The following is a 26043-nucleotide window of genomic DNA, read 5'->3' as shown; positions in this document are numbered from 1 at the left end:
TTATAACACTTACAACGTATGGCAGATGTAAGTTAAATAAATAGAATACACGATATAAGAAAACATAGGATGCTCGCTGAAGGGGTGGAGGGAAGTCATAAGCTCGGCAGAGCTAAGGTAATAATGTGATTTATGTGTATTACAATTGTATGTGTAAAGAAAACAATAAAAATTTATTGGAAAGGGGGGAAAAGAAATGACCGTGTTCTAGGATCTGGACCCCCTCCATGCAGACTGAAGGCGTAAATAGGTGAATAAACCACATTTCTTAAAGCTACGAGTCTCCACCGTGTCTCAGATCTCCAAAAGAGCACAGTCCCCAGGTGATTTTCCTGGAACCGTACAGGCTCTTGCCACCCGACTTTTGCAACAGTATTTTTTAATGATATTGCTATATACCCACATGTTTCTGTATCAAGACACATTATCCAGGGTTATTCTTCCCCCAGTGTTGTACTGTGCTACTGTTATAAACAAAAAATGCCATTTTCCCTTATGGGGTATCCAAGAGCCCATATAGAGTCCTTACATAGGTTCCCTATTGGTAGGAGAGAATAACAGAGGCCAACCAGAGAATATTGAGAAGCAAAGCAGCTAGTAAGCTTGATCTTTATTGATCTGTTGCAACAGGGTCCTCACTCACCACACACAGGAGAGAGGAGGAGCCCAGAACAATGGCGCCCAAGGCCTTATACAGTGGTACCTCGGGTTAAGTACTTAATTCGTTCCGGAGGTCTGTTTTTAACCTGAAACTGTTCTTAACCTAAAGCACCACTTTAGCTAATGGGGCCTCCTGCTGCCGCCGCGCTGCCAGAGCCCGATTTTTGTTCTTATCCTGAAGCAAAGTTCTTAACCTGAAGCACTATTTCTAGGTTAGCGGAGTGTGTAACCTGAAGCGTATGTAACCTGAAGCGTATGTAACCCGAGGTACCACTGTATGGACTTTTGAAATTGCTACCCTGTAGATCAAGACCACCCCCAGAAACATCATACCTACATCAAAGAAAAGGCAGTCTAAAACAGAAATTTTAATGTTGTTTTTCTCCTGTCCTTGTTTATCTCCTGTCTGGCAGGTTACTTGATTGGCTTGCCTGGGGCCAGTCCTTTGTAATGATAAATACTGGGTTCCTGGGCCAGGTCACAGGCTCACACCCTATTCAAACACAGACATACCCTCAAGACAAGATTTCTGAAGGAAAAGACAATGGGGAGGCTTTTCCATTTTCCTTTGACCTTGCAGAGAGAGCATTTGGTCAGTTTGGGACAATTTGGGAATCAAAAATGGTTCCAGGTCGGTCTTCCTGTGCTGATCTATGTATGTGCTTGGCTGGTACACTTATGAACATTACCATATATCTAAGACCTCAAAATTCCTATCACACTACTGTTTCTCTACAGGTTGCAGCAAAAAGCCAGCTTCAGAAGTTCCCTCGCATCCCCCCCCCCAAGCCTAACCGAAACTACTACTCCCAGCATGCATAGCGAAAGGCCGGCCGCCTCCACAGTATTTTTGTCCTCGCCAAAGGAACAGACTGGCCAATTAGAAGAAGTCCAGAGGCGCGCGTGGTAGGCCAGTCCACCAATGGGAAGCGGGCGAAGGGGCGTGGCCGGGAGATTTGAACTGGCGAGTCGAGGGAGGCAGAACTGCGTGCAGGATCTCGGTAAGGGGACATAGAAAGAATGTATTTAGGGGTGCTTGATTTTTATTGCCGTGGGGGGGGGAAAGAAAAATATACTGTATATAATATAGGATTCTGTCTGGTGGCCACACGGTACGAGGATTATCTTGCATCGTCGACTGAACAGCCTTTCCTGCTTTTAGTGCCTTCGGCGGCTGCAATGCGCAGAAAACAGATCGGGAAGTTTTTTACATCGTGGAGATCTATCAATGTCTGGGGATCATCCTGCCCTTGATGGATCTCCATGTTGCGAAGAAAGAAAGAAAGAAAACTCCCCGACAGGCTCTTGGTATTCAAGCTGCCGTTTAAAGGCATAGGAGCAGGGGCTGGTTAAAACGTTGGCAACTAATGGGAGGCACTGGGGTGGGTTTTGCATGAAGACCTCACCAAAGGGCGAGGGAGCCAACAGACCCGTCTTTCACAACCGCAAAACAATATTATAAAACAGGTTCTCAAGCTCCCTCAGCCTGAGACCTCTTGAATATTGCCAGGAATGTCAGTGGATCGTGTAATAATCTTTTTTTTGGGGGGTAGGGGGTTGTTCTATGCTGAACAAGCACTCATTTTTGCTCCTGGGTTATATGAATTTAAAAATGAGTATTCCCCCGACCCCTCTTGCATGGGGATTGTTGTAAAAACTAGTGACATATGAAAAAGGAAATCGTGCCCTAAGGCCAAGCTGCTGGTTACACCCCCCCCCCCCGGGGGGAAATTAGCCTTGTTAGCCTGTTTGATCTGACCATCCTCAAAATAGCCTCATGTTTCTTCAGAAGAAACAAATCCAGTATAGGGCCAAGAATATATATTTTGTGGCTATTCTGCAACATCTCCTTGGCTTTTCGGAACAGAGCACCACAGACCACAGTCTGCGTTTAGGATGTTCACCACACATCAAATATAATATACATTTCAAGCCAAACTGTCGTGGGAGAACTGTGAACAGGATCTCCTGGGGCTTTTTGGTTTGTCTGTTTTTATAAATGTTATTAGCTGCCCTGAGATAGGGGGTTCAGATTAGGACCTAGGTTCAGCGAGTGAGAGGGTTAACTTTCCCCTCTTGCGCTGTTTTCCCAGTCCACATAATTCTCCACACTCAAGCTGCTGTTTGGCCCTTAGTGTAAAACACAATATCTGTATGTTTTTGCTTCCCTTCCATTTGCGAACATATGAAAACATCCTGATACCAGCTTATTAATTTTAGAGAATGAAGGACTGAACTAATCTATATTGACTTGACCAACGGTGCTAAACCACTTGGTGATACAGGATCATTCCAGATATTCCCAGTCCCCTAGTATTTTTAAATGCAGGGGCAAATGTATTTTATCCAATGATAGCTTTACTCTAGCAGATACTTGATTTTTGCTAATCCTGTTGCAGTCCTCTGCACCACTGCTAAAAACATGACTGCCATACAAAAACTGCTTTTTATTTATTTACTTACTGACATTGCAACCCTAAGAATATCTTATCAGAAGTAAACCCTATTGAATTAAATGGGGCTTACTCCCAGTAAGTGGATTTAGGATTGCAGCCTTGTCTATTCGGCCCCCATCACACCGTGATGTTGGCTCAGGCCACAACAGCTTAAAATATAAATAATAAGAACAAGAATCAAATGCAGTTTAAGATGTGGATAGTTCAGTTGGTTAAAGTGTGGTGCTGATAATGCCATGGTTGGAGGTTCAATCCTTGGAATGGACAGCTGCATATTCCTGCCTTGCAGGGGGTTGGACTAGATGTCCCTTAGGGTCCCTTCAAACTTCTGTGATTCCAAAAACGTGCTGCTCATATTCCCTCTGTTAAATATGATAGGCCATGCCAAAATATAACAACAGATAGTGGTAGAAAACCAGGATATATATAGGTAACCATTAGGTCCAGTCGTGACCGACTCTGGGGTTGCGGCACTCATCTCGCTTTATTGGCCGAGGGAGCCGGCGTACAGCTTCCGGGTCATGTGGCCAGCATGACTAAGCCGCTTCTGGCGAACCAGAGCAGCGCACGGAAACGCCATTTACCTTCCCGCCGGAGCGGTACCTATTTATCTACTTGCACTTTGACGTGCTTTTGAACTGCTAGGTTGGCAGGAGCAAGGACCGAGCAACGGGAGCTCACCCCGTCGCGGGGATTTGAACTGCCGACCTGATCGGCAAGTCCTAGGCTCTGTGGTTTAACCCACAGCACTACCCTTTAGAATATATATATATAACAGATTTGATGAATAGATTTTGAAAGCAATGATTCAAAGTATTAATCCATTAGACTTCAGTTTTTGTTTTCGGCTTTCCCCTTGAAAGGAATTCCAAAATGTTGGATTTGCAGTTCTCAGAATTGCTAAATGGTGACTTTGCACAGCACTTCCTTTCAACTACATGTGGCCCCCGCTAGACATTTCCCATTTTCCTCAGTTTCAGGATGTTTCTGATCTGCTCCGATCTGTCCCTGAAGACATAAATTGAGCCCTTTAGAAACGATTTTGTGAACATGGCCTGAATCCCGAAGTAGAAGTGAAGGCACTGCCTTACAAAGCCGTCAGAAGTGATTGCTCTTTTCAGAGAGGACAGCTGTTATTAAAACCCACATTTATAATCTTGCAACAAATGAATGCATTGATTAGCCGGTACAATCAATCAATGAGTGCCTTTGGCCGTTAATCCCTTGTGGCTGAACAGGGCTGTAAATTTGTTGCCTTAGTAGCATTAAAGCAAGACAAATTTATCATCCTGTGTTCAGTTGCTGGGCTCTGAACTTCAGGAAGGTTGTTGAGACATTGTGAAGGACTCCAAGGAGAGTTAGGTGGTTGGCTGGCATGTGGCTGGTTATTTGCTACTTCCCTGCTTACTGGAGCAGAATGGTTTTTCTCTGTGAATGAATAGATGACATATGAAATTGCAATTTGTTTATCTCACCATCATCTCCTTATGCAAACTTAGTTGACTTGTGTATGCATGTCCCCAGGGTTCCCAACTGCACTATACATTTACAGAAGTATCATACCACTATAAGCAATCATGGCTTTCCCCTTTGTTAGGTGACTCCTCCTCCTTCTTTGGCGATCACTCGTAGCCGAGTAAGATTGTCTCCCATAAACACAATTTTAACAATGAGTCCGTAAGTGACTGTGGAGGCCAATTCTGGATCCACATGTCCTTCCACAGTGGGGACATAGGTTTCCAGGCAGGAATTGACCACGGTGTGGCCAAGTGTGCCTTCCTCTTAGCACGTTTCTCCCTTGCATCCTAAGTTCGAGTGTCTTCAAAGCCCATGAAACCTTTGGTAAAGGCTGTTCTCCAATTGGAGCGCTCGCAGGCCAGTGTTTCCCAATTGTTGGTGTTTATACTACATTTTTTAAAATTTGCCTTGAGGCAGTCTTTAAACCTCTTTTGTTGACCACCAGCATTGTTCCTCTCCCAGAGCTATAATTCCTATACAGTGGTACCTGTTCCAGAGTACTGTTCGCATCTAGAAGCAAACGCAACTAGTGATGGCAGGTCTGCGCATGTCGCTTTTCACTGCTTCTGCGCATGCACGTGATGTCATTTTGAGTGCGCAAGCGGTGAAACCCGGAAGTAACGCGGGTTGCCGCGGAGCACAACTCGAACGCGCTAAAACCGAGGCGCATTCAACCTAAGGTATGACTGTAGTTCCCTGGGAAGAAGGATGGATTGTTAAACCAACTGGGACAGAGGTTTTCTACCTTTTTGAGTCCACAGCTCCCTTGACCAACCACGTTCTTTCTGCAGCACCCCTGTGGGGCTCAGGAGCCCAGTTATGTCACCCCTTGCCTACAGAGATGGGAGCCTCTCACCCTTTTTTTGAACACCCTCCCTTGTGGAATGTTCCCTCAGCCTCCTTCCCTCTCCTTGGGAGTCCTCCGAGCTGCTCCTACACCACCTTCTCAAGCCGCCCCACAGGAGCCTGGGAAAAGGATGCCCACAGCCTTAGTGGCCCAATGGAGACTGGCCAAAGGTGAGGCCAGCACCTTACCTTGGGTGGCAGCAGCAGGCGCTGCCAGGCCTGCATGGCAGAAAGGCTCTCCTTCAGCACCGGACACTCAGCTCCCAGGCAGGCATTGCACACAGCAAGCCCAAGTAACGCTGGTGCAGTACCTGCCTGCCTGCCCGGCCTCCCACTTGTCTGTCCATTTCTCAACAGCAAGGGCTGGCAGACTGGCTGGCTGGACTTCCTCACCCACTTGCCTGCTTGCTCCGAGGCCTCTAAGCTCCTGGCTTCAGCAACCCCTGGCCAGGCCCCAGAGGCATCATTTGCCTGGGGAGCTTGTAGACAGGGCTGCTGCAGCAAACAGCTGGACAAGCCTTTGGGAGGCAAAGATGCGAGAGGGCATCAGAGGAGGGAGGGAAGGAAAGAGGGATAGAGGCCAGCGTTGCCCATGGCACCCCTGACCATCATTCAGGGCTCCAGCGGGAAGGTAAACAGCGTTTCCGTGTGCTGCTCTGGATCGCCAGAAGCAGCTTGGTCATGGTGGCCACATGACCCAGAAGCTGTCTGCGGACAAACGCCGGCTCCATCAGCAAGATGATCGCGCAACCCCAGAGTCGTCTGCGACTGGACCTAACGGTCAGGGGTACCTTTACCTTTAATAACTCTCAACACGCTACAGTTCCCGGGGGAAGTCCTATCTTTTTTAAGTGGTACGATATTGTTTTAAACGAGGAATGTGGATGTGGCCAGGTTTGGAGAGTTTCTTCAAGAGCAATTCAGCACCCGCTCAGAATCAACAGGGATGTGAAGACTCTGGCGCTGCGCATGTTGACATGCTCCTGTCCTCTCTCTTTAAAATATTTTTATTAGGAATTTCAACATAACAAATTATCAAACCATATAATAGCGTACATTATTCCCCCCCCTTCCCCCTCCCTTTCATCCGTCCCTCCCCTCCCCCTCCAAAGACTTTCCTCAGCTCCTCTCTCTGATTTCTCCGCACATGTTATTCTCTGCATGTTATAAAATTTGACATATCCTTACATTATCTATCTAACATGTTATCAACCAATAAATTTATGTATGTTTATTCAAAACCTGCCAAGGAGTCCAGTTCATTTTGTTGTCTTTTTAGAAGCTCCCATTCTTCCTTGAAGCCACAGTTGTCCTTGTCCCCAATTTATATGTCAATTTAGCCAACTCTGCGTAACTTGTCAGTTTTTCTTGCCACTGTTCCTTCGTTGGGATTTCCTCATTCTTCCATCCTTGTGCTAGCAAGACTCTTGCCGCTGTTGTAGCATACGTAAATAAATTCTTTGTTTTTCTTGGCAGGTCTTGTCCTACAATCCCTAACAAAAATGTCCTCTCTTTGACACAGAGCCCTGAAGCCATGGCGCACGTCTCGCCCGCTGGTGAGGGCAGCGTGGCGGTAGTGGTGCGGGTGCGGCCGCAGACCCCCCGCGAGCGGGAGGGGAACCGCCAAAGCGTGGTGCGGGTGGTCGGAGACTCTATGTTGGTGTTTGATCCCGAGGAACCCAGCCCGCCGGGGGTCTTCTCCCAAGCTCAGGACCCTCCGTCGAAAAGGAAAGGCAAGAACCTGACGTTCGCTTTTGACCGGGTGTTCGGCGAGAGCGCTACCCAAGCAGAGGTGTTTGAGAATACGACCAAAGAGATCCTGGGCGGTGTTCTGAATGGCTACAACTGTTCAGGTAAGGAGGCTGGAGTGGTGGGGCTTCACTTGGCTCTGCCGTCGAGACAGGCAGTCTTCAAGCTCCAGCTCCACCTCAGCTCCCATCAGATGTCAAAGAGATAAACAACTACCTGACATTCAGAAGACATCTTAAGGCAGCCCTGTTCAGGGAAGTTTTAATGTGTGACATCTTAGTGTATTTTTTTGTCTTTGCGGAAGCTACCCAGCCAGATGGGCGGGGTACAAATAAATTATTATTATTATTATTATTATTATTATTATTATTATTATTATTATTCAAGGCCGTGGCCTGACACCATAGATAAAGGCTGGAGCCATGGTTCGCAATGTGGGGCACACGCCCCACAGGGGGACAATTTGATTTTTAAGGGGGGCAGTTCGAGAATCAGTTATTAACAGCGAATTTTTTGCATTTCTTATGGTTCTAGGGGCCTCACATACAGTATATAAATACCATACTTTTCCATGTACAGTGGTACCTCTGGATGCGAACGGGATCCGTTCCGGACCCCATTCGCATCCAGAAGTGACCGCACCCCGCGTCTGCGTGGGTCGCAATTCGCCGCTTCCGCGCATGCGCGTGACATCAATTTGACTGCACATGCGTGAGCGGCAAAACCCGAAAGTAACATGCTTATCCCGAAGCTACTTCAATCCGAGGTATGACTGTATAAGACTAGGTTTCTTTCTTTAAAAATTATGCTAAAAAGTTGGGGGCGTCCTATACATGGATAGTGCATAGGATGGACATTTGATTGGTTGCTGCCGCGGCTGTCAGCAGCTATTGGGCGTGTTATTGGCTGCTGCGTCAGTGGCTGGTGTTGATTGGCTGACGCTGTGGTAATTGGGCGGGTGATGGGCAGCTTCTGCCAGCGAGGGACAGACGAGAGGCAGATTTTGCGGCGCGTGCACGTGAGCAATTTTTGGCAATCCCCCCAAAGGACGCTCAACAACCCTGGGTAAACCCCCCAAGAAAAGCACAACAACTCTGTGCCATCTCCTCATATTTTCTTAAATTTGAGTCTTCTACATGGGGGCGTGTTATACACAGAAAAGTACGGTCTATATTGTGGCACACATTTTTAAAATTAAAATCGGAATGTACACAGCGGTCAGCTGGTGATAATGGAGAGGTTATCTAAACAGAAAATACACTGAGCGCATTCAGGGGGAGTAGCGCTCCGAGAGCACTCAGTCAACAGTTTTGGAATTTCCCCCTGAATGCAACCGCTCCAAAGCTGTTCATTTGGAGCAGTTGCCATTTTTCAGTGCAGTCTTTTGGCCCGCTACCTGCTTTGAGCACTGGTGATCGGTGGGTATCTACCTTGGGAAATTCGCAATTTATCAGCGAGGGAATGTATGACGCTTTCTCGTGGGTCCCGTGCTTTATAAGCAAGGCAAATATAATAATTACTGCTATAGAACTCTAAATACAAATGGTAAGTGTATCTAAAGTATTAAACTTCGATCACAATTCTTTGGAAGCTTGTTTAGACCAAGTTAATAGCCTTTTAGGCTTTCTCCACGTGAATAGGAGTTCACCTTTTGAATAATCAGAATTACCATATTTTTTGCTCTATAAGATTCACTTTTTCCCTCCTAAAAAGTAAGGGGGAAAGTGTGTGCGTCGTATGGAGCGAATGCAGGCTGTGCAGCTATCCCTGAAGCCAGAACAGCAAGAGGGATTGCTGCTTTCACTGCGCAGTGATCCCTCTTGCTGTTCTGGCTCCTGAGATTCAGAATATTTTTTTTCTTGTTTTCCTCCTCCAAAAACTAGGTGCGTCTTGTGGTCTGGTGCGTCTTATACAGCGAAAAATATTGTATATGTCCGGGGGGGTGGGGCATCAGGATTTTAGAGATGCTTAGGTGGAGCATTGCCAAAAAAAGTTGGGAACCACTAGACTAGAAAGAGACGCCATTTGGCACTTATGGGATGGAACTGGAAGCCACCCTTGGCCAGTGTTAGAAACTCAGATATATAAGCTAGACCGCAAATGGCTCCTTAAACCAGCGTTACAGTCAGCGAAATGGAATACCTAGTTGCCATTTCTGGGCTAGACGGCTCAAAAGTTGTATATTTCAATATGACTTTTTGCTTCCGATTGTGCAGATATAACTTATGGGATGGAACTGGAAGCCACCCTTGGCCAGTGTTAGAAACTCAGATATATAAGCTAGACCGCAAATGGCTCCTTAAACCAGCGTTACAGTCAGCGAAATGGAATTCCTAGTTGCCATTTCTGGGCTAGACGGCTCAAAAGTTGTATATTTCAATATGACTTTTTGCTTCCGATTGTGCAGATATAACGGGTAGAATTCTACAGGATGTATTGTTATAGTGTGTGAAAACAGTAGAGACCCAAGAATTCCCAGGCAGGCACCTCCAGATGCCTGGAGGGAGCTGGCAGGCATCCTGGTACCTGGGCATCTTCACTTGGTTGCAAGAGGCTGATAGCCAGGTGCAAAATGTACCTGGCAAATTTTGAATGTTGGCCATGACTCTCAGTGAACCAGATGGCAGGGGCATTGCCCCATCTCCACCTGTGGGTCATGTCCAGAATACACTGGTGTCTAGCATGGAAACTGATTTTTATTTACTGGGAATACTAACCTGGACTGTGTGACCCTCATAGATGACAGGAGCAGGAGAGATCCTCCTTCAGGTACAGTGGTAACTTGGTTCTCAAACGCCTTGGTACTCAAAACAACTTGGAACCCAAACACTGCAAACCTGGAAGTAAGTGTTTTGGTTTGTGAACTTTTTTCAGAAGCTGAACATGCTCCATTTTGAGTGCCACGCTTCCGTTTTGAGTGTTCGCTGAGGTCTGTCTGTTTTTGCTATTTGTTTTGCGTTTTTGTGGCTCTTTTTTGTTTTGTTTTTGTGACTGTGTGGAACCCAGTTAAGCTACTGATTGATTGTGTGAATGCAGTACATGGTTCATTGCTTTCATTTTATGGCTCAATGGTCTCATTAGATAGTAAAATTCATGTTAAATTGCTGTTTTAGGGGTTGTTTTTTAAAGTCTGGCACGGATTAATCCGTTTTGCATTACTTTCTATGGGAAAGCACGCCTTGGTTTTGGAACGCTTTGGTTTTGGAACGGACTTCCAGAACAGATTAAGCTTGAGAACCAAGGTACCACTGTACGTTGGCCCCAGGATTTGAACAGCCTTCCGGCATCTGTTAGTGATCCAGGTGGTTCAGTGCACATCCCTGACAATTAGGGGCTGACTCAGTGGCTGTGGCCTCCTTCTCTTCCAGTGTTTGCCTACGGTGCAACGGGTGCAGGGAAGACCCACACCATGCTGGGATCGGAGAAGGAACCGGGCATCATGTACTTCACCATGGAGGAGCTGTACAAGCAAATAGAGGCCAGGAAGGAGAATAAGCACTGCGAGGTCCTCGTCTCCTACCAGGAGGTATCACCCTCTCCCATGTCTTACAGCTTCTTTCTACCTTAGGCTGCAGAGAGATGCAGTGTTCATAGCAGATTGATCATGAAAATCGATTTGAAAAAGTGATCTTTCTTTTATAACTTCTTTTTTCTTTCTGTAAAACCGCTTTTGTTGTGTTACTGACGATGTATTCCGACCTTGGAAAAAAAGCAATAAAAAAAATTATTATAAAAAAAAAAAACATAGCAGAGGTCAGACCGCCCCTAGCAGGAACCCAGTTTTGCAGTTTGACCTCCACGCATACAGATAGGCAAGTGGAAATTCTGGGCTTGCCCTTGGTCTTGTTCTCTTCAGAAGGGCTGCCTGAAGTAGCATATATGTGAGAACAGGGCCTTTTCTGTGGTGGCTCCCCATCTGTGGAACGCTTTTCCCAGAGAGGCTCTCCTGGTGGCGTCATTACGTGCCTTTAAGCGCCAGGCAAAAACATTTCTCTTTAACCACGCCTTTGGCCATTAAATAATCTTATAGCCTGTTAAAAGTGTTGGATTTATTTTATTTTTGTTTATTTATTAGAAGAGCAATTGATTGTTAAACCAGTCCAGGAATTGTAGCTCTGGGAGGGGAATAGGGGTCTTCTAAAAACTCTCAGCACCGTCAACAAACTCCAGTTCCCAGGATTCTTATGGGGGAAGGAAGTGACTTTTTAAAGTGGCATGATGCTCATTTAAATGTATAGTTCAGATGGGGTCCAACGCAGGAAAATGTCCGTTGCAGGGGGTTGGACTAGATGACCCATGGGGTCCCTTCCATTCTTCCAGTTCTATGATTCTATGTATTATCAAGGCACTGAAGGCAAGTTTCATACCAGCTTAGCTACAATCAAAAATGTCTTGTGCGTGTTTTCTCTCCTGGGGCTGCAACCTGATTAAAGGCATTTTAAATGATGAATAATCAATTAATCTATTGATAAATTTTGCATATGGGTAAGACGCTACATTTCTGGCACGAGAGGGACACCTTTTGGGGGCTGTGACAAATAACCATGTGCCAGTAAAACAGCACTTTCCATTTGCAGGAGGCAAGGCTTCTGATTTAGAGGAGTCTCTGGAACAATATGGAATGCAGCAGGGAATCTGTGGCCCTCCAGATGTTATTGGAATCCAACTCCCATCAGCCTTTGTCAGCATGGCTGATGGTGAAGGATGCTGGGAGGTGGAGTCCACCAACATCTGGAAGGCCACAGGTTCCCCACCATCCCAGATGTGGCACAGAAGGAAAGCACAGAGACACCGTCAAAGAAAGCTCTTTGATATTGGATCATGCGCACATGTTGCAGGAGACATCATCTCAGAAGAGGGAGAGGGTGCTTGCCACCTACAGTTTCCATAAGTGAATTGTGTTTAAAAATTACATTTTTTAAAAAAACAACCAGCTGCCTGATTAATTGGAGGCACCTTTTTAGTTGATTAAAAGCTTCGAAGCAATTGATCTAACTAATTAATCAATTAATCACTGCGGCCCTGCTTGTTGCAGTCCTTGGGCTCCTGCCCATGGCATACAAAGTGCAGTTCAGACCTGTAAAATCTAGTTGGTTGGCAGAACTTCCATCTAGTGCGTTCCCCGGTTCAAAGGGAGCCCCGTTTTTTACAGGGTAGCGCGCCATGCCTGTAACAGTGAGAGATACGCCCACCGTTAGCTGCTGTGATTTTGGCAAGGCCGTTCCACGGACGGGTGCTCTTGTTTGCTTGCAATCTGCTTTGGCTTTCCTCCCTCAAAAAAAATAATAATTAAAAAATCTGGAAAACTTTCCAGTTGATTGTTTGTTTCCCCATACGTGTTGCCTTGTTTACTACAAAGTATTCGGGGCAACTTACCCAAACTAGAGGCATTGATGAAACTACCATTAAAACAGCCAGATACATTAAAAATAAAAAGATATATTTTGCTAACAGGGTTGGTACACTCGTGGGCAAAATTGTGGAAACCTTTTGGGGAAAGTGTATTTCTGAGGTTTGGTGGCTCATAACACCTGCTTGGCTCTCCAAACTCTCATGCCCATTGGCTATGTTCAAATGAAGGAAAGTTCCTCCATATCAGCGTAAGCAAGTTGTGCTTCCTTTTTCTGGTTCTTTGGCTATACAGTGGTGCCTCGCAAGACGAAAAGAGTCTGTTCTGTGATTCTCTTCGTCTAGCGGTTTTTTCGTCTTGCGAAGCAAGCCCATTGACGGATTAGCGCTATTAGCGGCTTTTAGAGGCTTATCTGCTGATTGGATCAGCTGATAAGCGGCTTAGCGGCTTAGAAAAGGGGGGGGGGAGGAAGAAAAAACCCGCAGGAACTCGCAAGACATTGTTGTCTTGCGAAGCAAGCCCATAGGAAATTCGTTTTGCGAAGCCCCTCCAAAATGGAAAACTCTTTCGTCTAGCGAGTTTTCCGTCTTGCAAGGCATTCTTCTTGCGGGGCACCACTGTAACTTTTGATAGAATACAGGTGATTGAACAAACTTTGTTGCATTACACTCTTCATTAAAATATCTCTCCATTGATATATAATTTTATGGTATCACTCCAAAAATAAGTGGCCTTATGAGCCATCAAACCTCAGAAATACACTTTTCCCAAAAGGTTTCCACAATTTTGGCCACTAATTTTTGGCCACGATGCCGGCACCAGGGCTGGGGAGGCCCTGCCCTGGTTTTGCATGTCAGGCTTCATCAGAATTGGATGAAGCTACTTTTTAATCGTCAGAGAATGAATGAACTTTTTAGTTCCCTCCCTGCCCACATCTAGATCACTAGATGCCCCCGAAAACTGATTGACTGGTTTATCTGAATTTAAGAAACATGAGCAGTTGCCTGCAGCCTGAAACAGCAAGTGGTGACTCTCTTGCTGCTTAGATCAGGAGGGAGTTGTGCTCTTAGCTACAGCTTCAAGCTGATTTTCCAGGCATGATAGGGGTTGGAGCAAACACCCCAGCAGGAACACCAGATTGGCTCTGCTAGGGTATTTGCACCTCGCTAAATTCATCTCCCTGTGAGCGACAGTGACACACCTGCTGGAAAACTAGCTGCTCTGCCCCAGCCGGAAAGCCACTTCTGAAGTGCTGACTCCCAGGAGACTTAAATGCACTGTATTGAAGCCCGATTCTTTCTTCCAGGTGTACAATGAGCAGATCCACGACCTGTTGGAACCGAAGGGCCCGCTGGCCATTCAGGAGGACCCAGAGAAAGGGGTTGTGGTACAAGGGCTGTCTTATCACCAGGTGGGTACGATGATTGCCTTGCAGGGAGGACAATATGGGGGGGTATATATGTATATAGGGATGCGGTTGGTGCTGTGGTCTAAACCACTGAGCCTAGGGCTTGCCGGTCGGAAGGTTGGCGGTTCGAATCCCCATGATGGGGTGAGCTCCCGTTGCTCGGTCCCTGCTCCTGCCCAGCTAACAGTTCTAAAGCACGTCAAAGTGCAAGTAGATAAATAGGTACCACTCCGGTGGGAAGGTAAACGGCATTTCCATGTGCTGCTCTGGTTTCGCCAGAAGCGGTTTAGTCATGCTGACCTGAAACTGTTCTCAACCTGAAGCACCACTTTAGCTAATGGGGCCTCCTGCTGTTGCCGCCGCCACTGCACGATTTCTGTTCTCATCCTGAAGCAAAGTTCTTAACCCAAGGTAATATTTCTGGGTTAGAGGAGTCTGTAACCTGAACCGTATGTCACCTGAAGCACATGTAACCCGAGGTACCACTGTACATATATGTAATTAAAGAGCCCATCGCTTGCTTACGGGATTTCTTCAGCTCTGGTGGGAACATGAAGGAGAAGTTACTATTTGTGGCTGTGGAACGTGCTTTTCTCAACAGTCTCTCTCTCTGCTGGCCTGTGACTTTTTATTTGTTTTAATCCTTTATTGAAATTCATAGATATCATACAGTATCTTAAATCCACACATACAAAGAAAAAATAACCTTACATAAATTTACAGTTAAATATTAAATTACTCTTTCCACATATTTCCTAACTAAACAGTCTCTCTTTCTCTCTGCTGGCCTGTGACTTTTAGCCAAAATCAGCAGGCCAACTCCTGGAGATGCTGAGGCGAGGAAATCTGAACCGTACACAGCACCCCACAGACATTAACGCCACCTCTTCGCGCTCCCATGCAGTCTTCCAGGTAAGTGTGGCAGAGATTGTTAGGGACCATACGCAACTTTGGCAGGGCACTGTAATTAGGAAGAGAATCCTTTCCCTCTTCATACAGGAAATATTATTTCTGTCCCTCAATGTAGTGAAAGCTTTTTGTACGCTCATGGTGATTTGCTCTTGTGATGGCATTTAGCCAGTCGTACACGATCCCACAAAAGGTTTTGGGGCGGTTACACAGCTTACTTTCAAATTGGTGATCGTCCTGCAACTTCCTGCTGAACTCCTGCAGCTTTTCATACCACAAATGCTGTGGTGTTTTTGTTTTGCTCCCACTTGCTTTGTGCTATAGTGGAAGACTGCCGCTCCATATGGCAGTACAGTGGTGCCCCGCAAGACGAATGCCTCGCAAGACGGAAAACTCGCTAGATGAAAGAGTTTTCCGTTTTGGAGGTGCTTCGCAAAACGAATTTCCTATGGGCTTGTTTCGCAAGACGACAATGTCTTGCGAGTTCCTGCTGGTTTTTTTTTCCTTCCCCCCCTTTTTCTAAGCCGCTAAGCCGCTTATCAGCTGATCCGATCAGCAGATAAGCCGCTAATAGCGCTAATCCGCTAATCCGTCAATGGGCTTGCTTCGCAAGACGAAAAAACCGCTAGACGAAGAGAATCACAGAACGGATTCTTTTCGTCTTGCGAGGCACCACTGTAGTGTGGTAACACCATGAAGCATCACGGAACTACTAATAAAGCAGCAATTAATGACGCATTAGAAAACCACGAGTGATGCACTCTTATTGTGTCAGTGCTAAGTAGCAGAATACGCCCATCGGAAAAACCCACCAGCCTTGCAGAAGCCTTAAACAAAAAACAAACAAAAACTCCATCAAATTTCATTATTTTGGTCACAAACCAGTTCCAACTCACATACAATATCAGGGAAGTCATAAAACATGATAGGGATACATTTGAATTTGCAATTGGGTATAACAGGGACGTGGGTGGCGCTGTGGGTTAAACCACTGAGCCTAGGGCTTGCCGATCAGAAGGTTGGCGATTTGAATCCCCGTGACAGGGTGGGCTCCTGTTGCTCAGTCCCTGCTCCTGCCAACCTAGCAGTTCGAAAGCACATCAAAGTGCAAGTAGATAAATAGGTACCGCTTTGGCGGGAAGGTAAACAGCGTTTAAGTGTCTGCGGACAAACGCCAGCTCCCTCGGCCAATAAAGCGAGATGAGCGCCGCAACCCCGAGTCGGTCATGACTAGACCTAATGGTCCTTTATAATAGGGACAATGCAGATATATCAGCAGTTAAAAATATATAAGTTAAATCTTAATCACTAAAATATAACCTAAAATTGTCATTTAAGGCCTTAGTCATTATGGTAGCACAGCTTGTTCCCTAAGTTTTATGGCACCTGCACAGAGTTTGGCCTCCCTTAGCCTGATCTCTGGGATCCTTGTCCTCTACCAGGGATTTTAGACATTGAAGTTCGGACCCATTTGGAGATTTTTGTATAGCAGGGGTGATAAATGCCGAGCCTATATCCCTGTGGAAACGACAGCGTAACAAGACATGAGAGACAGTTTCTACCTTTAATCTGTTGCCCTATGTGTGGCTTCCTGGAGATATTTTGTCTTGCCACTGTGGAAAATGGAGGTTAGACCAGATGGATCCTTGATCCGATCTGTATTCTTGTGGGGCAGGTAAAAAGGTAAAGGACCAGTCGAAGGCGACTCTGGGGTTGCGGCGCTCATCTCGCTTTCAGGCTAAGGGAGCCAGCATTTGTCCGCAGACAGCTTTTTGGGTCATGTGGCCAGCATGACTAAAACGCTTCTGGCGCAACGGGCCACCGTGACGGAAACCAGAGTGCCCAGAAACGCCGTTTACCGTCCCGCCACAGCGGTACCTATTAATCTACTTGCACTGGCGTGCTTTTGAACTGCATTAAAAACTTCCCAATAACAGGACTGTCTTCAGGTGTTGTGTAGGAGTTTGGATTTGATATCCCGCTTTATCACTACCCGAAGGAGTCTCAAAGCGGCTAACATTCTCCTTTCCCTTCCTCCCCCACAACAAACACTCTGTGAGGTGAGTGGGGCTGAGAGACTTCAAAGAAGTGTGACTAACCCAAGGTCACCCAGCAGCTGCATGTGGAGGAGCGGAGATGCGAACCCGGTTCACCAGATTACGAGACTACCGCTCTTAACCACTACACCACACTGGCTCTCCATCTCCTTGATACCTGATAGGAGGGCGTTCCACTACCGAGAAGTCCCTCTGCCTGATTCCCTGTAACTTCACTTCTCAATGTCCAGGCCAAACAATGGAGGTGGAGATGCTCCTTCAGGTATACAGGGCCGAGGCTGTTTAGGGCTTTAAAGGTCAGCACCAACGCAGATTCAACTGGCTGTCTCCAGTTCTGCTTATCAAGGAAGTTCAGTGCTCTTCCACCCACACCAAGGGATGCAGCACTTTTTAACTTTTTCAGATCCATGTGAAGCAACGGGATCGCGTTGTGGGCATCACCCGGGACCTTCAGGTGGCCAAGATGAGTCTGATCGACTTGGCAGGCTCAGAGCGGGCCTCTGCCACCAAGGCCAAAGGGGAGCGCCGCCGCGAGGGGGCCAACATCAACCGCTCCTTGCTGGCTCTCATCAACGTCATTAACAGCCTGGCGGATGCCAAGGTAACGCCTTTGCTACTTCTTCCTGCCCCTGGGTTTAAATTTCTGTGGTCTGCCTCTGGGTTTACTGTTCAGGGACACCCTTGGCCATTGTTAAAGGGCACCTGAGTTCACTCAGTGACAGTCATTCCCGCGTACATATTTTTATATAATAAAGTGTGTGTACAAAAAAAGCTTCGAAGGCTTTCAACATAATAAATCTGACCGCGTTATCCAGACTGGTAGAGGCTTTAAAACATGCAGCATGATTCGGAACGGGCAAAGAGCGTATATTGTCTTTTATATATATATATAAATATTTATTAAAGTTTCAGAAAAAGGAATAGCATTAAAGCAGAAAATGCAAAAATAAAAGACAAAAATAAAAATACAAGAAAAATACAGAATAAGTACGCAGATTAAAAAAGGAAAATAAAAATTCAACCTTTCCATATCTTACATTCATATCCTTGTTTCCCTGACTTCCTCATACCTCCCTTTTTTGTATTCCAATTCAGTTAATTAATTAAGCAATTTCTTTCCCTCCATATTATCCTGATCTTTAATCTTAATATATTGTAACATTAAATTTTTACCTATTTAAAAATCCAATTTTCCATATTCTTTTATATCATTACAGCTAGAAACCGCTTAACTTCATTCGAACATCATTCTAACATTCAATATATTGTCTGTTTTTATAAAGAAATAATGCCGTGCTGTAACTTCCCTTCTAAATCTTCCACCCCTTACTTGTTCTCATAAAGTGTTTCCTGCACACAAACTTTTTGCATAAACCAGCTGCTGAAAAGTGGAGTCCTTTCCACTCTCTATTATAGCTCAGCTTCACCACAAGGGGGTGAAGTTGTAAGACTAACAGCACAATATATTCTGCATAGAATCACAGAATTGTAGAGTTGGAAGTGACCCCCTGGGTTATCTAGTGCAACCCCCTGCAAGGCAGGAATAGGGCAGGTTCTAAATTTTAATAAATATTAATAATGCAGCTGTCCCTTATGGGGATTGAACCTGCAACCTTGGCATTATCGGCACCAGGTATGTTTATTCGGATGTAAGACCCACTCTGGTCACTTGGACTTACCTCCAGGTAGGCGTGCACATGGGACTGTAGTCGCAGTCGCCACAGAAGAATTAAAGGGGAATTGTGGGCATTTTCCTGTGGGAACGTGATTTTTATAAACCCAATTTTCGTCTCTGCTTCCCTTTTGGCCCACAGGGCAAAAAGCCTCACATTCCATACCGGGACAGCAAGCTTACCCGCCTCCTAAAGGATTCTATCGGTGGGAACTGCCGGACCATAATGATAGCCGCCGTTAGTCCCTCTGCGCTTTCCTACGAGGACACCTACAACACCCTAAAGTATGCCAACCGAGCTAAAGAGATCAAACTCCTAGTAAGTATCCGAGAAAGGCAACCTATTAAATCAGGCCAGAATTGCAACTTGTGCAAAAATGTAACAGCCTTCCTCTGTCCCCCATCTCAAAATCACCTGCTTTCTGTGCTTTGTCCTGGCCTGCAGATGAAAAGCAACGTGGTCAGTGTGGATTGCCATATCAGCCAATACGCAGCGGTTTGTGAGCAGCTGAAAGCAGAGGTAAGCAGACCCTTTTTTCCCTTTGGGTGGGAACCTGGGGAAGAGCGGGGGGTCGTCGTATAATGAAGCCTTCTTCACAGGGAATATGGTAGTCCATAGCTACTAGTCATGTTGACTTACCGCATTTTTCGTTCTATAGGACGCACTTTTTCCCCTCCAAAAATTAAGGAGAAATGTGTGTGCGTCCTATGTAGCAAATGCAGGCTCCTTGGCTTCAGTGATAGCCCCTTCCATTTCTCCTCCCGCTTCACTGAAGGGACGCTGCGCAGCTCTCCCTCTCTGCTGAAGCCGGGAGAATCTTGCTCTCCCGGCTTCAGCAAAAGGAACCCAAAGCCTCCGGAGCACAGCGGGAACTCGCGCTGCGCTCCAAAGGCTTCAGGCAGCTATCCCTGAAGCCTGGAGAGCGAGAGGGGTCGGTGCGCTCCGAAGGCTTCAGGGAGCTATACCTGAAGCCTTCGGAGCACAGCGCGAGTTCCCTCTGCACTCAAGAGGCTTCGGGTTCCTTTTGCTGAAGCCGGAAGAGCAAGACTCTCCTGGCTTCAGCAGAGAGGGAGAGCTGTGCAGCGCCCCTTCAGCCAAGCGGGAGGAGAAATGGAGGGGGCTCTGTTTCTCCTGCCGCTTCGCTGAAGGGGCGCTGAGCAGAGAGGGGAGGATTTTTTTTTTCTTGTTCTCCCCCTCTAAAACAAGGTGCGTCCTATAGTCGGGTGCTTCCTATAAAGCGAAAAATACGGTGCGTAACCTCCAGAATTAGCCAACAGCCCTGGCCAGTGGGGCATTTTTGAATTGCTAGACAAGGTATGCAATCCCTCTGTCTGGTTAAAAGTTTCACCGCAGTGCCAAGGAGCTCAAAACTATGCTGTGTGGCAGTCCAGCTGTCGATTCTTGCTGTCTAGCTGCACATCGATGCTTTACAGTTTCTTTCTCTCTCCCACTCCCTGTTAGCATTGCCATAACATTGTCCTTTTTGGGGACCCAGCGGCCTGTGCCGGATTACTAAATTGGCAGAGCAGGTCCCTCATGCCTTTTAGGGGTCTTGCAACAACGGGTCAAAATTAATATTGATTTGATCTTGAAAGAAAATGGCAATCAAGCTTTCTTAGTTCAGTGTTATCCCACTAGAGTATGCACATGTGGTGGGCAAGAGAGATTTCAACTGCCGTGGGGCCTTGGCAGGATTTAATCTGGCACTGCCAGAGGCCTAGTTAGAAATCTAGAAAACTGGTGTGGCCACCAGAAAATACAGCCTTTACAGAAGAAAAAACCGGTGAGTCTCAGTAAGCAACAGGAAAAAGCACCTGAGCGCAGCCCCAAACAAGTGAGAGACAGGCAGAAAACACCCACTCAAAAGCCGTAAAACTTTATTTATTCTTTTGAGGAAGAGCAGGTGTCAGGAGGGTTGTCTGAGGGTGTCTACGGGTGCTGTGTTGAAGACCCCAGATACAGTGGTGCCTCGCAAGACGAAAAGAATCCGTTCTGTGATTCTCTTCATCTAGCGGTTTTTTCGTCTTGCGAAGCAAGCCCATTGAAGGATTAGCGGATTAGCGCTTTTAGCGGCTTATCTGCTGATCGGATCAGCTGATAAGTGGCTTAGCGGCTTAGAAAAGGGGGGGGGAGGGAAAAAACCAGCAGGAACTCGCAAGACATTGTCGTCTTGCGAAGCAAGCCCATACGAAATTCGTTTTGCGAAGCACCTCCAAAACGGAAAACTCTTTCGTCTAGCGAGTTTTCCGTCTTGCGAGGCATTCGTCTTGTGGGGCACCACTGTACAAATGTTCCCTACAGGCCAAGTTCCACTCGTGAAGGTCCTTAGAACTAATCCTCCATAGAAAATGTCATTCAGGACAACACAGTAAACAATTAAAAACATTGGCAGGGTTTTTTTAAAAAAACACTTGCAATGTGACAGGAACTATGGTGATAACCGATTTTTAAAGAAAATATGGAGAACATTATACAATGCAGCTGGAAAAGAGTAACTATGGAACCTGTAGAGGGAAGTCTAGGGATTCAGAGAATCCTATTTGTATATGATTATGATTTACACGTGAATGCAAATGTTAAATGGAAAATCGAAACCATGGTTGGTTTGTAATAAAGACAGTACACTGCGATCTTGGGAACTTCGCCCTGTGTGCGAAATAAAAATAAAAAAAATACGCCTTTCAGGTGGCCGAATTAAGAGGGCGGCTCCGAGCTTATGAGGAAAATGTCCCAGCGGTTAGACCCCACCTTGTACCGGCTGTTCTGACTCCTCCCAGACCTGGCCAGGATGAGCTCATCAGGTAGGTCTGTGCAAAGTGAGGCATTTAAAGCTGAAATCTAGCCAATCATGGACCCCAGGATTTGAAGGATCTGTTTCAGCCCGAAGTCCTCCTCACAGCCTCTTCTTTTCCTTCCCTAAAAACCTAGGCTCCTATTTTTTCTAAGATATTCAGAGACATGCAGTGCTTAAATTTTCCTTTTCCTTTTTTTTTTTTAACCACAGCAACCACGAGGCCTAGAAATTTGCCTCTATTTAGAAAATAGATTCTCAAGTGTTGTGGGATCCACTGTCAGAGGGCTTCGTCCACAATAATAATTTAATAATAATAATTTTATTTAAAAAATTATATCCTGCCCATCTGGCTGGGCAGCTTACAACATATATAAAAACACAACGAAACATCAAACATTTAAAGAAAACAAAATATCCTATGCAAGCAGCAAACAGACCAGTAAATCAATAGAAACCAACAATAACAATAATAACAGCAATAATAAACAGTTTATAGTCATGCCGAAATTAAAATAAAATGCCCGCATCCACACCATGCTGAGAGCTATAGTTTGTTTAGGGTGCTGAGAGTTGTTAGAAGACACACACACACACACACACACACACACACACCGCTCCCCTCACGGAACTACAATTCCCAGATTTCCCTAGGAAGTGGAGTTGATTGTTAAACCCCTCTGAGAGGGAAGGGATGGTCTCCGAACAACTCTTTCTTCACCCTTAACAAACTACAGCTCCCAGAATTCTTTGAGGGAAGCAGCAAGTGTTTAAAGTGGCATAACAGAGCTTTCAATGCACGCTATGTGAACATCTAGTGTTAACTACTTTTATCACTGGGGCAGGGCCAGATTTAGGTTTGATAAGGCCCATAGCTACTGAAGGTAATGGGGCCCTTTATATGTCCAGCTGTCCTTTGTCAACAACAAATTGTCGCAGTTTTTTGTGTTGAATATAGGCTATATGGTAATTTATGGACCTAATAGGTATCTAAAGCCATTTGCACATAACGAAGTATGTATTTTATGAAAGTAATTGTTGAACTGAAATACAATTAAGAAGAAGTATATTAATAGTGAAATACAATTACGAAGAAGTATATTAATTGTGAAATAATTATTAAGTCCTAACTTAAAATGATTTTTTATTCATAGCAAACTTAATAATGCAAACACAATGGCATTTGGCAATAACAAAAATTCCTTTAGAAACACAATTTACAAAGACTCATAATCTAGTCTCTAGAAACTTGCTATAACATGAAATAGTAACAGCAAACCAGTGATATTTTAGGGAGCAGGCTAGCAGGCGGGGCCCATTACTTACATCATAGGAGCCGACACAACACAAAACACTGTTGCCGTATGTAGGTTTTATTTTATTTATTTGTTTTTTATCTTATATTTTGGAAATGTACATCCAGGTGTTTTTTTTTCCCTTTAATTTTTTTGGGAGGCCCCCAAGTGAGTGGGGACCTAAGCTATAGCTTGTTTAGCTTATATGTAAATCTGGCACTGCACTGGGGGAAGGAGAGAGGTACGGATCGGAGGGCAGGAGTGGGTCGTGGATGAGAATAAAACCGGCTGAGAGCTGGCGTCATGTCTAGGAGCCCAAGCTATGAAACAGGACGTCCTTGGTTTGAATTTCACCTCCACTGCAGACTTTCTCAAACAGAGCAAGGCTGTGCCCCCAGAAGCAGGGCACTGGAAGGTTAGACCAGATGTCCTTTGGGTTTCCTACCAGCGCTTGGTAGAGAATGGTTGGTGACACCCCACTCCTGCACTTGGTACAGGTCAAAGGAGGCTTGTTCCGACTGCGAAGCCCCGGATAAGGGCGATGGCGAGGCAGAGCTGCTGAAACCGAATGATGGCGCCTCTTCTTCAGGAAAAAGCAGCACAGCAGAGCAGGTAAGGGCCAGGAAGTTTGTGGGATGGGCATCAAGGTCAGGAGATCTCAGCATGTGGATCCTTTTTCCTGAGGCTTTTCCACCCAGAGATCCGCTCAGTATCTGCAGTGCCTCTCTTAAAAGATTCACACGTGGTTGTTTTTATAACTGACCGCTGAGATCGTTTCTCGGCTAATCCCGGAGCACCCCACAGGGATTGCCCCACGGGGCAGCAAGTGGATTTGTGGGTGCTTTGATCAGCACCCTGAGGGTGTTCTTTTATCATCCGCACCCAGAGGAATTGGGAGCGTTGCATGACATCGCAGCAGCTCGTCCAATTGTGTGTTGTTTTTTAAAAATAAATTTATTTATTTGGTTTTTCAGATTAAACTTTTACAATCACATATCCAACATACAACCTAAAAGCCAAGATTCCAAAAAATCTCCTGGAATTCCCTCCTCCCCTTTGTGGGTCCTATTGCTAATCATTTCCTCCCGCATCTTTTATGATAATCCAAATCTTTTACATCTCCATTATGTCCAAAATTCACCTTTAAACTACAAGCGGTTATTCAGATCGTCCATTTGTCAGTTGGGCATGTTGCACACGATGGGTAGAATTTAGCATCCGGTATATATTATACTGGGATGCGGGTGGCGCTGTGGGTTGCCGATCAGAAGGTCGGTGGTTCGAATCCCCATGACGGGGTGAGCTCCCGCTGCTCGGTCCCTGCTCCTGCCAACCTTGCAGTTCGAAAGCACGTCAAAGTGCAAGTAGATAAATAGGTACCACTCCGGCGGGAAGGTAAATGGCGTTTCCTTGAGCTGCTCTGGTTCGCCAGAAGTGGCTTAGTCATGCTGGCAACATGACCTGGAAGCTGTACACCGGCCCCCTCAGCCAATAAAGCGAGATGAGCGCCGCAACCCCAGAGTCTGCCACGACTGGACCTAATGGTCAGGGGTCCCTTTACCTTTACCTATATATTATACAAATTTTACACCAGCATAACCCCCCCCCCAACACACACCTTTTTGCTGTGTTTGATAGATTCAAGAACTGGGGGGGGACCCCAGCTGCTGTGGCACAGAGTCCTCAGATCCAGCTGAGAAACAGGAGAAGCTGAATGCTCGGTTGCAAGGAATGGATAAAAAGCAGCTGATGAGGTGAGTCGATGTCTTTCCACCCGATACAGGGAGAGCGAGGTCTTCTTATCCTGTCATCTCGTGCAGGTTTAAGCACATATCAGGTTGACAGTCAAATTGATGTCACAGTCATTTCATTCTTTCCAAAATACAGTGGTACCTCAGGTTACAAACACCTCGGGTTACAAACACTTCGGGTTACAGACTCCGCTAACTCGGAAGTAGTATCTTGGGTTAAGAACTTTACCTCAGGATGAGAACAGAAATCACGCGGCGGCGGGAGACCCCACTAGCTAAAGTGGTACCTCAGGTTAAGAACGGTTTCAGGTTAGGATTGGACCTCCAGAACGAATTAAGTTCTTAACCCGAGGTACCACTTTACTGCTTATCTGCAGGGTGGGCAGGAACTGTGCTGATTCCTTTCTGCTCTTTTGCAGCGTACACAACATACATTCAAAGTACGCGACTTTCCCTACTTGAATCCTGGGACCTGGAACCTTTCGCTCTGTGAAAGGCAAACTACAGTTCCCCAGGATTCTTTGGGGAAAGCCATGTGATTTAATCGTACGTTGCACACACAGCCTTTGCTACCGTCTCTCCCATTGTGATCCCGTGGTTATTTTCGATCTTTCTTACTGTCTCAGGCTGGTAACGTCAATCTTGCACGTGGCACAAAGGCAGTATGCCCTTCTGAAAGCTGCCAACCTCCTCACCCCGGATACGAGGGTTGACTTTGAAGGCCTGGGCAGCTTGGTGTCGGGAGAGGCCTGTGAGGCCCCAGACGTTTCCACTGTAAAGGAGCAAGTTGGGGAACTGGATGTGGCTACTCGAGGCAGCCTGGAGCCAGAAGTGCAGCAGCTCGTGGATAATGGTGATTCTTGGGGGGGTGGGGGCAGAGTTGAAATTTATTTTAATTTTATTTATTTGTTGGATTCATATACAGCCCTATACCCGGAGGTCTCAGGGCGATTCACAGAACAAAATCAGAATATAAAACCACAAAATATATCATCAAAATAAAAACAACAACCCAATAACCGCCACAACCACATTTTAAAAGGGCATAGGATCAAATCGACCAAAGACCTGGTTAAAAAGGAATGTTTTTGCCTGGCGCCTAAAGGTGTATAATGAAGGCGCCAGGCAAACTTCCCTGGGGAGAGCATTCCACAGACGGGGAGCCGCTGCAGAGAAGGCCCCATTCTCATGTTGCCACCCTCTGGACCTCTTGAGGAGGAGGCCTACAAAGAAGGGCCTCAGAAGATGATCTCAGGGTCTGGGTAGGTTCATATGGAAAGAGGGGGTCCTTGAGGTGTTGCGGTCCTGAACCGTTTTAAGGTTTTGTGGGTCAAAACCAGCACTTTCAATTGGACCCAGAAACTAATTGGTAGCCAATGCAGTCGGATCAGAATTAGCAGTGAATGGGATTGGCTGAGTGCAAAGTGGCTGACTGAGTGGTTAACTGAGTGAAGGGTTTCCCCATTGGCTGACTAGGGGGTTGGCTGAATGAAGGGTTCCCCCATTGGCTGACTGGGGGGTTAGCTGAGTGAAGGGTTCCCCCAATGGCTGACTGGGGGGTTGGCTGAGTGAAGGGTTCC

The 26043-nt window shown here is 46.1% G+C and overlaps 1 protein-coding gene across 1 annotated transcript in view; it reads left to right on the top strand.

Moving 5' to 3' along the window:
* The first annotated feature begins 1248 nt into the window (after positions 1 to 1248).
* The window catches only part of KIF18B (kinesin family member 18B), a 30906-nt gene continuing 6111 nt past the window's right edge, over positions 1249 to 26043 (top strand). Inside the window, exons 1-12 of the mRNA XM_081166254.1 lie at positions 1249 to 1661; positions 7003 to 7333; positions 10598 to 10755; positions 13886 to 13990; positions 14789 to 14899; positions 17357 to 17554; positions 18768 to 18944; positions 19071 to 19145; positions 21312 to 21427; positions 23210 to 23324; positions 24351 to 24466; positions 25090 to 25316. Of these exons, the coding sequence (XP_081022380.1) occupies positions 7015 to 7333; positions 10598 to 10755; positions 13886 to 13990; positions 14789 to 14899; positions 17357 to 17554; positions 18768 to 18944; positions 19071 to 19145; positions 21312 to 21427; positions 23210 to 23324; positions 24351 to 24466; positions 25090 to 25316 (1717 nt within the window). The 5' untranslated portion in view covers positions 1249 to 1661; positions 7003 to 7014. The remainder of the gene's footprint in view (positions 1662 to 7002; positions 7334 to 10597; positions 10756 to 13885; positions 13991 to 14788; positions 14900 to 17356; positions 17555 to 18767; positions 18945 to 19070; positions 19146 to 21311; positions 21428 to 23209; positions 23325 to 24350; positions 24467 to 25089; positions 25317 to 26043) is intronic.

The sequence above is a fragment of the Podarcis bocagei genome (assembly GCF_964188305.1).
Source record: "Podarcis bocagei genome assembly, chromosome: 13".
Taxonomy (NCBI): Eukaryota; Metazoa; Chordata; class Lepidosauria; order Squamata; family Lacertidae; genus Podarcis; species Podarcis bocagei.
This window is presented reverse-complemented; position numbering and strand designations above follow the sequence as displayed.